Source organism: Drosophila serrata, unplaced genomic scaffold (assembly GCF_035046125.1).
Source record: "Drosophila serrata isolate PLE 108 unplaced genomic scaffold, ASM3504612v1 contig_362, whole genome shotgun sequence".
Taxonomy (NCBI): domain Eukaryota; kingdom Metazoa; phylum Arthropoda; class Insecta; order Diptera; family Drosophilidae; genus Drosophila; species Drosophila serrata.
In genome coordinates, this window is record NW_028257260.1 from 176419 (window position 1) to 189350 (window position 12932).

At 37.1% G+C, this 12932-nt stretch overlaps 1 protein-coding gene across 3 annotated transcripts in view; it reads left to right on the top strand.

Annotated features, from left to right (window-relative positions):
• Nucleotides 1-12494, top strand: part of Drak (Death-associated protein kinase related) — a 62719-nt gene extending 50225 nt beyond the window's left edge. For all 3 annotated transcript variants that reach the window (XM_020951445.2, XM_086838976.1, XM_086838975.1), the window contains exons 3-6: nt 8326-8538; nt 8605-8780; nt 8848-9166; nt 9226-12494. In XM_020951445.2, coding sequence (XP_020807104.2) covers nt 8326-8538; nt 8605-8780; nt 8848-9166; nt 9226-10540 — 2023 coding nt within the window. In that variant the 3' untranslated portion in view covers nt 10541-12494. The remainder of the gene's footprint in view (nt 1-8325; nt 8539-8604; nt 8781-8847; nt 9167-9225) is intronic.
• Nucleotides 12495-12932: the final 438 nt, after the last annotated feature.

Below are 12932 nucleotides of genomic sequence, written 5' to 3' on the forward strand. Positions count from 1 at the left end.
GGAATTCCATAAAGCCGTAAAAAAATTCAATAAGCTTAGTAACAGTTCGATAAAACTGTTAAATATTCGATAAACTTGATAAAATTCGATAAATTCCAATAAATTTGAATATGTATCTCCTAAAAATTTGTAAGAATTTTTAATATTTAGTACACTGATCGTAGAATCTCTTTTAACCTTATTTTCTGTAATTCTTTCAACACCTTAAATTAAATTTAATAAACAAATAAGGAATTCCCATATATTGAAGCATCCGTTGATTTTCCACTCAATATCGTTTTGGATTTGCTTACATTTCGCATTGACAACGATAAACAATTTGGGGGAATAAAGAACAATTTAAATATTGCGCAGTCTTAGAGCTCCGTTAAGTATTAACAGTCCCCCCCCCCCCCTTTAACCCCCCTGTGGTCCGTGGGGCTTATTTTGACACGTGCACGCGCCGCGTTATATATTTTTTGTTGTTGTTGTTGTGCGGGTTTTAAAACGCCGCCTTATTTGGCTCTTTGCTCGAGAGTTGCGTTCAAGTTTGTCATTTCTTTGGGTGAATCAAAAAAAAAAAAAACAAAAAACAGACTCGTTTGCGTCACAACACTTAAGGGGTTAAAGCGGGACAGGAGGGGAGAAGTGTGTGGGGGGGTATTTGCCATGTATGTATGTAGATCCGATCGATTGACAATCATTTTATGCGATCAAACCAAGAAAAAAAAATACAAAAACAAAAAATTCGCAGCAAAGCTGACCAATTTAAGAATCTTCTCCGATTCCACTTATAATCGGACAAAATTCACACTCGAATTTGGAGATCTCTATAAAGCGTTAAGTTTTTTTCGTTTATATTTACCATTTTTCGGTGCTTTGTATTTTTATACCCTTTACAAAGGTGTATTATATACTATAAGTTCGAATTTTATAAATCCATAAATGGGAAAAATAAGGTTTTATAAGAGACTAGAGAATTCAGTAGTATTTAAAATATAAAATTAATACAATATAAATTATATATATTTATGTAAAAAAGTAATGCCTGTATTCATTTCATTCGCCGTTCTCCGTTTTCCTCTATTTTTAACGATTGTTCCTATGACAGCTATATGATATAGTAGTATATAATCTCTATATATTCATTTTGATGAAGATCTATTGAAAACTGGAATAGTTATAGTGTTTTTTCTTAAAATCCGATCGTTCCTATGGCAGCTATATATATATTTATATGTAGTAGTAACTGATCATAAATACTTACTGGTCATAGATACTTACTGACCATAGTTAATTACTGATCATTGATATTCACGTATCATAGTTACTTACTGATCAGAGTTACTTATTCTTCAGAGTTACTTATTGCTCATAGGTAATTACTGATAATTGTTACTTACTGATCATAGTTACTTACGCTTCAGAGTTACTTATTGCTTATAGTTACTTGCTGCGCATAGTTAATTAGTGTTGATTGATACTAACTGATCATAGTTAATTACTGATCATAGTTACTTACTGATCAGAGTTACTTAAAAGATCTGTAATAATTAACTTATTTAAAGAGTATACATACTTCCACTGAACTGAAAGAAAAGCTTCCTTTATTATTTCGGTATTATATTTCCATAGAGTAAAAGGGCAGAGCTGCGTGGGAGTGGCCAGTTTAATTCTCCGATTCTCTTAGCTAGCGATCAGCCATGAACCCAGCTATATATATATTTGTATTTATATACATTTTATTTATTTTTTGTGTTCCATACAGAAAAAGGTCTGTTAAAGTAACCGCTTATGAGAGTTAATTGGTTTTGTGATCGAAAAAAAAGATACACTTAGGTGCATTAAATTAGGTAGAAGTCTAGAGAAGTAGTTTATATTATTTTTATTTATTAACCTTAATTTATATATTTCATGTTCTACTCATAATTAATAACATATATTATACAAGCTCTCAAAGAATCCCTTCAACTACTTAATTTTTTCCCATTTTCCTTATACCATACCCTTTATTTTCAACTGTCGCTGCGTCATCTTGATCTTTGTAAATGTAAACAAAACTGAAAATTCCATCCATCCACAAAAGTCGTGCCAAAAGCATTTTAACTGTCTTATGTAACTGATGGCCAATGCGCAAAAAAAAGTAAAAAAAAAAAAAAAAAGGAGGGGGAAAAAAGATCAAAACGAAATAAAAACAGAAACAGAAGAGCTGATAAAATTCCAAAAAAAAAAAAAAGGGAGAGGAGAATGAATGGGCTGAGACGAGAAGAGAGGGCAATAACTTTATTACGATCAGCAAAGACCTTGCCCAATTAGGCAATGCTTTTCGACTGGCGGGGGAATGGGGAGTGCAAAAATTGTAATTAAATTAAAATTTATGGTAATGTCTACTATGCGACTCAGAGCAGGCTAAACAAATTCACAAATTTAAATTGGCATGCAAATATATTAAACTTTTAAAGGTTTGTCATCACCTGAAACTATAATGTTTAGGGAATCCATAGTAATTGATGTATAAATGCATATCTCTTAAGTCGTAAATCCCATCAGCCTTTTCCTGTTGTAAGGTACAATCCTCTTGGCAATTAAACTCCATTCGTAAATTATAATTAGAAGAGAAATACTTGGCCACGATTGATACCATATTTGCATGCAACATTGTTGCCTTTGTTTATTTTTCATCGCGAATGCAAATCGCGTGGCGCTAATTGAGTCAAGCGACAAACGGGAATCCAAAACCATTGGACTTGAGTTGTATCCCAGACTTCCTTCTATCTATATATATATGTTTACATTTCTATACTACAATACGTATGTATACATATGTGCATCCAATCAGTTCCCAGTTGCAGTTTGCAGACTCTAAATATGTCAATTTAAAGCCGGGACTAGGATTAAGCCCGGTGTTCCAAGGGTAGAGATGTAAAAATATTAAGAGAAAAGGTTTTAAGAATATCATTTCAAAAATATCGTGTTAATATCGATAAAGTAATGTTAATATATAGATTTATGTATCGGGATTTACGTAAAAGATTAATCCAGTATCTCATTTTTAATAACTATAACTAGCGTATTATGTTTGTAAACAATTTAACAACATTACAACATCGCTAGCTTTGGTCACACTTAACTGTAGCTTTCATACTTGTTTGACTCTGTGAACCAACACTAAACAATTTGTTGTTTATTCTGTTGGAGTCATAGTGTAGTAGCTGGAATTGTTTGTATTTGCTCGTTGTTAAGGACTGGCCCAAATGCTAAACACGGCAGTAAGTTGTACATGGAAAAAAATGTATCAATTTATTGTATACAAAATTATTTGAAACAAAAGAAAACAATGAACACACGAAACTATCCATTTAGGATCTATTAATCTATGGATCCCTGATCAAATGTTGCAACCCAGTTATCTCTTTTTCGAAAACAAAAGCGAAATTTATTTCCTGTGTAAGACTAGACAAAATGCCATCGGAGAAGGCGGAGAAAGGGGGCAATGGATGGAGTCGACAGAGAAAGACAGGAGCAGCCCAGTCCAAGTCCAAGTCCAAGTCAATGTTTGTTGTCGTCGTCTGTCCGCTGTCAATGTCAGGGAAAGAGACTAGGAGAAGAATTCCGCAGACACACAACTGGTGGACGGTGGACGGTGGACGGTGGAGGGTCCCGGACTCCAGGAGCTCTGTGCGAGGGGAGCAATTAGAAAACCAGTCCAATGGCGAAGGCGACGACAGCCCAGCACAGCTCATTATTGATGGGGAAACCCCCCTTTCGGGATTAGAGTTGGTTAGCTAAGACATACTTAAGAGCTAGGAAGTGAATAAGTGATCAGAAGAAAGGCAAGTCAATTGATACTTCTAGATTATCCAGTGTATAGGTTATCAAAAGAGCAGCAGACTAGGTGAAATGAACCTTACGTACAGTCCATATCCTTGATGTAAAGATGTGCTTTGCAAAGGCTGTTGCAAGTTCAAGATTACAAAGTTGAGACATTTTTACTGCCTCTCTGATATTATATATTATCATATATCGATTACTACGATCTCTGATGTTCTTGAAATAATCGAATAATTGATATATTCGAAATCATCGAATAATTGTTATATCAATGATTTTGAATATATCAATTATTCGATTATTTCAAGAACACCAGAGATCGCAGTAATCGATATAATACAAGTTATCGAATATAATCAAATAATATCGACCTAATCGTAGTGTATTTAGAGTTCTTCCTGAAAGACTTAGCCCGCTATAGCCATTACCCATTTTTGAACTGATCAGGGCTTTGCGTGATTGTGTTTTCTTTCTTCCTCCTTCCTCCCTTTATTCCTCTTCTCCTTACCCCTTACAGTTTTCCTCCCATTCTTTTGCTTTCACCTTGTTAACGGGCGCAGGAAGAGAAGAATCACACGAAGGAGGAGAAGCAGCTGGTCAACTATTTGGTATGCCAGCTTTGTCACCAGTGTTTCTTCTCTTCCTTTTTCTTCTTTTGCCTGATTCTTCTGGATCTTGAGTGTGTGTGTGTGTGTGTGTGTGTGTGTGTGTGTGTGTATTTGTTACTTTAAGTGTTAGCAGTAGTTGTAGTTGTTTGTTTGTTGCCGGAAGCGCAATTGCTTCATTATGGCACGTACTTTGTCAAAAGGCGTCGAGTTGAGTCACATTTTATTCCATTTTGTGCACTTGAATAAATCGAAAAAATATATATTGAATGTCAATCGAAATGTTCCTAATTCCAGATGTATTACTTTGACTTTTAACCTGGCTTCCTCTTGTTTAAACATTGTTAATGTATAGTTATGTTTACATTACCATTCACTTAATTTATAATCAGCCTTCAATTTATTTTGCAAATGATGCCTTGTTAATTTAAATATGACAGAAAATATCTATATATAAATATATTTTCGATAATTTATAAACTAATCAATATATACCAAACTAATATCATGAAAAAATTAATAAAATAGTCAAAATGTTTTATAATTTCAGTCAAAAGCATAAAACGTAGTGAAGGAGTCATTTCCGACCCCATATATCATATATATTCTTGATCAGCATCAAAATCAGAGTTGATTTAGCACTGTTCTAAAAACAAAAAATTTTTCAAAATTTTCTAAGCAGTTACATCATAAAAATTTTAAGGATTTCAAGACAAATTTAATTTTTCAAATTTTTCAAATTTTATATGGAAAAGTTATATTTTTTTCTTAAAATTTTCGGATTTTCTGAATTAATAATAATATATATATTATATTGTAATGGTTTATGAACGGAAACTAACTTCCGCCCGCCGAATTTTTATACCATTGCAAATTGCAAATCGATCATTAATTATTATTATCATATAAATGATACATTTTTGCGCTTTGTATAACTACAAGAAAATCTTAAAATAAGTGGATTCTAGTTATAAAAAATTAATATTTTTATATCCTAATTTTTTTGGTAAAATCTAAGTTTTTCAAATATCATAACTAAGTCAAAAGTGCATTGATTTCAATTCGGATAGCTAGTTTTAAAAGGGCTGAAAAATCTGCATACAGCGTTTTAGAATTTTAAAAAATTGAAATTTTGGTCAACATTTTTACAATTTTAACAATGTTACCCCTTATAAAATTTTCAAAAATTAAAAACAAAATTTTTTTCCTTTAGACATGACTAAATCGATTCGGCTTTTCATGCTGATCAAGAATAAGTACGATTCATAGGGTCGGAAATAACTCCTTCGCTGTGTTTATAGCTTCTGATTGAAATAATAATACCCTGATAACCTTATCATAATGTAGCAAAAGTGTAAAAGACAGACGCACAGACGAACGGACAGACGGAGATGGTTAGATCGACTCGGCTGTTTATGCTTATCAAGAATATAATACTTTATATGACTGAAATTATAAAATGCATAGATAACACATCAAATTCTAGACCTAGACTTAATTCCACTTCTATATATATGATGTAATATATAAGATATAATATGAGATATAATATATATAAGATATAATTATCATGGTTAAGACTTACCGCTCATTTCCTTCCGGTGTAGAGTTATATTCTTGACGACTTCAATTAGTAGGTATCATCGTATGGTATGGATTCATTAAAGTCTGCTTCTTCTTTGCGATCCGGATGCATTCCATTGGCCACGTCATATTTTTGAGGTTGAAGGGAAATCACTATCACTACCACTGTTGATGTTAACACTAGGTACCCCTAGGACAGACTGAGGTCGCGGCGATCGAAGCACCTCTATTTATACTTCCCGAGTCAAGAGAACAGAGAAAGAGAGCGAGAGGGAAAGAGCTACCTCTGTAGCTGCAACAGAGAGAGATAGAGCGTAAGCGCCATCTCTAGAGCACTGCAACAGAGGGAGGCAGGCATAGCAAATGTTATTGTGAGTAAGGGAGAGAGCGAGAGGCTGAGGCTAACAGAGGCATACAGAAAGAGAGGGCATATATTCTTAAAAATGTTATTTAATAATAATTAATATTATTAATATACATATTATTGATATTAATATATTATTAATAATAATATTAATCTTGTAATAGCAGCGAATATCTTACTCTTTCCCTCTCTTTCTGTATGCCTCTGTTATTAATAATATATTAATTAATATTAATATTAATAATATATTAATATTAAGATTAATATTAATATTATATTATAATATTATATGAACGGAAACTAACTTCAGCCCGCCAAAGTTTATATACCATTGTAAATTGCAATCCGATAATTAATAATTAATTGAATATATTTTGTATATAAAACGAAAAGGTAATGCCTACTTTTATAATAATCAAGATTACACATTTTAAAGTTTTATACTCACAGTTTTGTATTTATCTTTACATTTAATGATCGTTCCTATGTCAGATATAGGAAATAGTCGTGCGATAAAACGAAAACCGAAATTAAGAAATAATTTTAAATGACTTTATTACACATAAGCTGAAAATATATTAAAAACTGGAAAAGTTATAATTGTTTTTAAAATTGTTTAAATGAGTAATGCATACTTTTATTAAATTCACCCATAGATATTAAATTTATAGTTTTACACTTACAGTTTTGCATTTCCTCTATACTTAACGTTCAATTCTTTGGCAGCTATAGTATATAGTTTTTGGATCCGACCCGCTAAGAGAGCGAGTTTTTAGACAAAAATAAATTCAAATAGCTTCAAATAGCGGAGAAACGGACAGACGGACAGAAGGATCAAGAATATATATTCTTTATATGATCGGAAATGGTCTTTCATTCATTCATTCATTCACAGCGTTGCAAGCTTCTGAACTGAAATTATTGTACCTTACAACGGTATCATCATAATTATAATTAAGTTAGGCTGTTAACTTTAAGTTAAAATTAAGTAATGGGGTCCATGGTTATAAGGAAATTAATCGGAAAATAAATTCATAGCTAGCACATGATCTCGCCTATATTATCTATATATACTTATATGATAAAAAGATCAAAGTAAAGACTTACCGAAGTATGGGACACGTCATCTTTCATCATGGCTTAGTTCCTTCCGGTGAGGAGTTATATTCCTGGTTAGTTATTTAAGTGTCATCTTATTATATAGATGTGCTTCTTCTTGGCGATCCGGATGCATTGCATTGGCCACGTCATTTGAGGTTGAAGGGTAATCACTTTCACTATCACCATCGATGTTAACACTAGGTACCCCTAGGACAGACTGAGGTCGCGGCGATCGAAGCGCCTCTATTTATACTTCCCGATCAGAGATAACAGAGAAAGAGAGCGAGAGGGAAAGAGCTACCTCTGTAGCTGCAACAGAGAGAGATAGAGCATCTCTACAGCGCTGCAACAGAGGGAGGCAGGCATACCAAATGTTATTGTGAGCAAGGGAGAGAGCGAGACGCAGAGGCTAACAGAGGCATACAGAAAGAGAGGGCAAGAGTAAGCTATTCGCTGCTGTTACATATTATAATTTTATAATATATACATTATTATATATAATATTATGATTGTTTTTCACTGCAAGGATATAGAAATATCGGGTTCCCCAAATAAGCTTTCTCTCTTGGTTGATTATGATAGAAGCGCGGTATATTTGTTATGATATATGATATCAAACTGTCTCTGGATATATCAATATTTTTGTTAAAGATAGAACTATATTTATAATTTAATAAGATTTTCAAAACAAGTCACAAAATGGTTTTTTAAAGAACTTAAACTTTTAATTAAAGTTCCCGGTGTTTCCAGTTCCGAACTCCCGCCGCAACTCAACTCTCTCCTAATTTTATGAATGAAAACCGACCACAGATACGAATATGAAGATCACAAACTAATTTTATATCTCTATCTTATTTGCAGGGGCAAATTCGCCGCCGTTCGCCGCGCCATCCACAAGAACACGGGCTCACACTTTGCGGCCAAGTTCCTGAAGAGAAGGCGCCGGGCGCAGAGCAGTGACAAGGAGATCAAGCATGAGATCGCGGTGCTGATGCTATGTGCAGGCGAGGACAACATCGTCAACCTCAATGCCGTCCATGAGACGCGCTCGGACACAGCACTCCTGCTGGAGCTGTAAGTGGACAGCTTTTAATATTAATATCTAATATACTTATATTTAACCTTTCATTTCTTTTGCAGGGCCACTGGTGGCGAGCTGCAGACAATCCTGGACAATGAGGAGTGCCTGACGGAGGCGCAGGGCCGCCACTGCATGCGGGAAGTGCTCAAGGCCCTGAAGTTCCTGCACGATCGTTCCATTGCACATCTGGACCTCAAGCCACAGAACATCCTGCTCGCCGGCGAGCGTGTAGAAGGTGAGCTTATTGAGTTTGACCCATGCAATTGTCATAATCCTTCAATTTATTCTGCTCTCCCTTATAGATGGCCTAAAGCTGTGCGACTTTGGTATCTCGCGAGTGGTCTGCGAGGGCATCAACGTGCGGGAAATGGCTGGCACACCCGATTACGTGGCCCCCGAGGTGCTCCAATACGAGCCGCTTTCCCTGCTAACGGACATTTGGTCAGTGGGCGTCCTCACCTATGTGCTGCTCTCCGGATTCTCGCCCTTTGGCGGCGATACCAAACAGGAGACCTTCCTCAACATCTCGCAATGTGCCCTCACCTTTCCGGACAACCTCTTCGGCGGCGTCTCGCCGGTGGCCATCGACTTTATACGTCGCGCATTGCGAATTAAGCCAAAGTGAGTGAAAAGGTCATCAAAGAACGGACATGATTCTAATCTATATTTGATATTTGCAGCGATCGCATGAGTGCAGCCGGCTGCCTGGAGCATGCCTGGCTAAAGGACGACTGCTCTCTGGACAGACAGATCTATCTGCAGCCACAAAGCTATGCCGAGGAGGAGGAAGATGAAGAGGAGGAGGAAGAGGACGACGACGACGACGACGATGAACACGACGACAATAAAGTTGAAGACGAAGCTGATAACGAGCCTGTGAAGGAGGAGCAAACCGTGCCGGAGCCGGAAAAGGAGCAACAGCAACAGCCGCAGCAACTACAACAACAGCAGCAGCAACAGCAGCAGCAGCAGCAGCATCCGAACCAGCCAAAGCTCCTGAGCAATGGCAGCATCAAATCAACGCACAATGGCCATCATCGAGCCAATAGCAGCGGCAGCATTTCCAAGATCCCCATAGCCACCAGCAAGCTGCAGCTCCTAAGCAGTCCCACGTCGGAGACGAACACCATAACCACGACCACGGCCATTCACACGCTGAGCAGCAACACCAATAGCCACAGTCACAGTCACAGTCATGCTCTCAGTCACAGTCACGCTCACAAGCCCACACAAATTGTGACACCGACGCGTCGAGCTTCCGATTCGGACAAGGAGAACACATATACGGCCACGTTTATGAAGAAACCGCCAGTGGCCAGCATCCAGCTAAACTCCAGCACCAATGGCATGGAAGAGGCCACAGTGGTGGCCACGCTAACGCTCTTTCCCGACGCGCCCACCACACCCAAGGTGATTCGCAAGACGCCATCCAGCGAATCGAATGGTTCGGCGACATCCGTGAAGGCATTGGTCAAGAAGTTCCAACTGGAGGAAGACTCCTCCAATCGGCGAAACATCGGCAGTGGCAGCGGCTGCAATTCACCGATCACGACGACGCCAACGTCGACCAGAATGAACTGCCTACGTAGGGCCTCGGAGCCCCTGACCACGGCGGTGTTCAAGAAGCAGCCAAGCCCAAGTCCGAGCCCAAGTCCTGGCAGCAGTCCAACCGCCACCACCAACAGCAGCACCGCCACCCTGCTGATCCATAGCCAGCGGTTGGGCAGCAGCCCAGCGCCCGCCAGCAACACTGCCGCCCCAACAGCCACCGCAACCGCAACCGCCTCCAGCTCCAACACCAACACCAACTCCAACTCCAACTCTGGGTGCAGTTCAGGGAAATCTTCCAGTGCGACCGCTGCCCATTTACTGCATCATCATCATATGCATCACCACCACCACCATCACCATCATCATGTGGTCATTGCAGCCAAGAATGCCGCCGCTGTGGCCGCCACCAACAACCTGAGTCTGGATCAGGGTATCATCTGTTAGCTAAGGGCCAGCCGGGCCAGCCGCAATGCCAAGAGTTTCTTTCATCGCTTCCTTTGCTGCATGTAACCACCAGTCCCGGCCACGCCCACTACAACCACCACCACAACCACCACCACAATCACCACCAACAATGCCGCTCGTTGGCAACGGAGGAGTGGCGACTGCAGGATCACTACGTGGGCAAGTGGCGAATTGGATAGCGAAACGGAAAAGGAAACGGAAACGGAAAGGAAACAGAAACGGAAAAGCTGGTGCTGCAGCTATAGCTCGATGGAGACGTGGCTAAGGGGATGGAAATGGAAGTGGATGTGGAGCGAGGATGAGGATGCATTGATATTGATTTGAGCTTAGTTTAGTTAATGTTCGAAATGGCAACTTATCAACCAGGAACCCCACCCACCACCACATATACAACACACACACACACACTAGCACACGCAACACACACTAGAAGGAAACCCCCGTAAAAAAAAAAAACAAGTTAGCTAAAGTCAAGGGGAAACAAATGAGAAAAGTTTAGCGAAAGGAAAAAGAGTAGTGAGTTTAAGGAGTATGGTAGGATTCGGAAGATCGGTAGACATACCAAAGACTTCATAATAACAATATGCGTAACGCTCATAGATTTGAATTTTGTAATATGCAAGTGATTTTTCTGCGTAAAAATCGAAAAAATGGAAAGCGCTTCAAGCGTCCAAAAAGTGCGTATATGTACGTACAGATCTAGAATCCTTAAGAATATGTGTGCATACGAGGGATATCGTTATATGCCAATAAGAGAGCGTTACTCATTTTGTTATTAAAAGGTCTTTTGGACATACCCCACATATCATCCATGTTTGTGTTATGCGACAACAGCTGAGTAGAGTTCAATTGTTTCAACGAATATATAATATATATAAATGTCAATTTCTTGGCTCAGAGGACTGGCCTTAGCATAAATTATACAATTTAATAATTTAAAAAAATATTAAATTTAAAGATTAATAGAATATATACAACATGAATACATACGTCGTAGCATATACATATATGTACCAAAAACAAAAATAATACGAACTTGTGCATAAGAGTTGAGTTGAGAATATCGCTATTGTTAATCGTATCAGTCAATCAATCAATCAATCAATCAGTCGATCGATCATATATAACAAATGTTGTTTCGCCTGGAAAGGGTATTTAGAGAATGTTGTTACAAAAAAAAGTCAAGCTAAATTTGTTAATACGTGTTGTGTCTCAATGTGTGTGTTCAAATCGTTCAAATCGTTCAAATCGTTGCATACTGATGCCTAGGATACATTAAATAACATTACATAGATGAAACTACATACACGCATTGATCATAATGCACCAATTGCGTAGATTTCCTCTTTCCACTAAGCCTTATCCTAATCCCAGCCCAATCCCATTCCGAATCCCGAGCCCCCAGCTCAGCCCCCCAGTTTTCTTCGTTTTTAAGTCGGTTTTTGTATATATTTCCAGAATGCTAAATGCATTAAATATTTTGCAGAAAGCAAAAAAAAGCAGCCAGCAGCAGCGCATATATAATTACATGCAGTCTTTTTTTTTATTAATCATTTACTTTAATAGAAATGCTTAATGTATCGATTAATCGATTATTACCTTTCTCTTTTTTACTTAATACTTGCGTGTACTTCTCTTAATTACTATTATTATTTTTTTTTTTTGTAACACCTAAACCACGTTTTTATGTTTACTATATTATGTATTTTAGTAGTTAAATGGATTGCTTTTCACATACGAGTATAATAATTAGAGAGCTCTGCGCCAGAAGGTCGAAAAGTGTATTTTATTTCTTAGCAATTTCAATTAATTTCTTGTGTTTAGAGAGAATATTAAGATGCATATTCTATTTTATATTATATTATATTATATAGTAATTATTTTATATATAAATAACTAATTTAAAATATATAATAAAAACACACAAAAATAACACCTGTTTTAACTATTTTTTGGGTTTTGCTGGGGTGCTGAACGATAATTTATATTAAAATTCAAATTTGTTATTTTTGTTGTTCTTGTTTTTGTAGTTTTTGTTATTGTTGTTGTTGTAATTTTTGTTGTTGTTGTAATTCTTGATGTTGTAATTTTTGTTGTTTTTGTAATTTTGTTGTTGTAATTTTTGTTGTTGTTGTTGTAATTTTTGTTGTTGTAATTTTTGTTGTTGTTGTAATTTTTGTTGTTGTTGTTGTAATTGATGTTGTTGTTGTACATACTGTGTACATCGTGCGGTTGTGTGTTGTGCATACTGTGTAAATCGTGCGGTTGTGTGTTGCAAAACCAAGCCTTCGATGCGCTCGATGTCGCTTAATTTTCGACCTGAAATACCAGGCGAACAGAAAGCAGCAGCAAGCAACTTTAATTTTCTGCA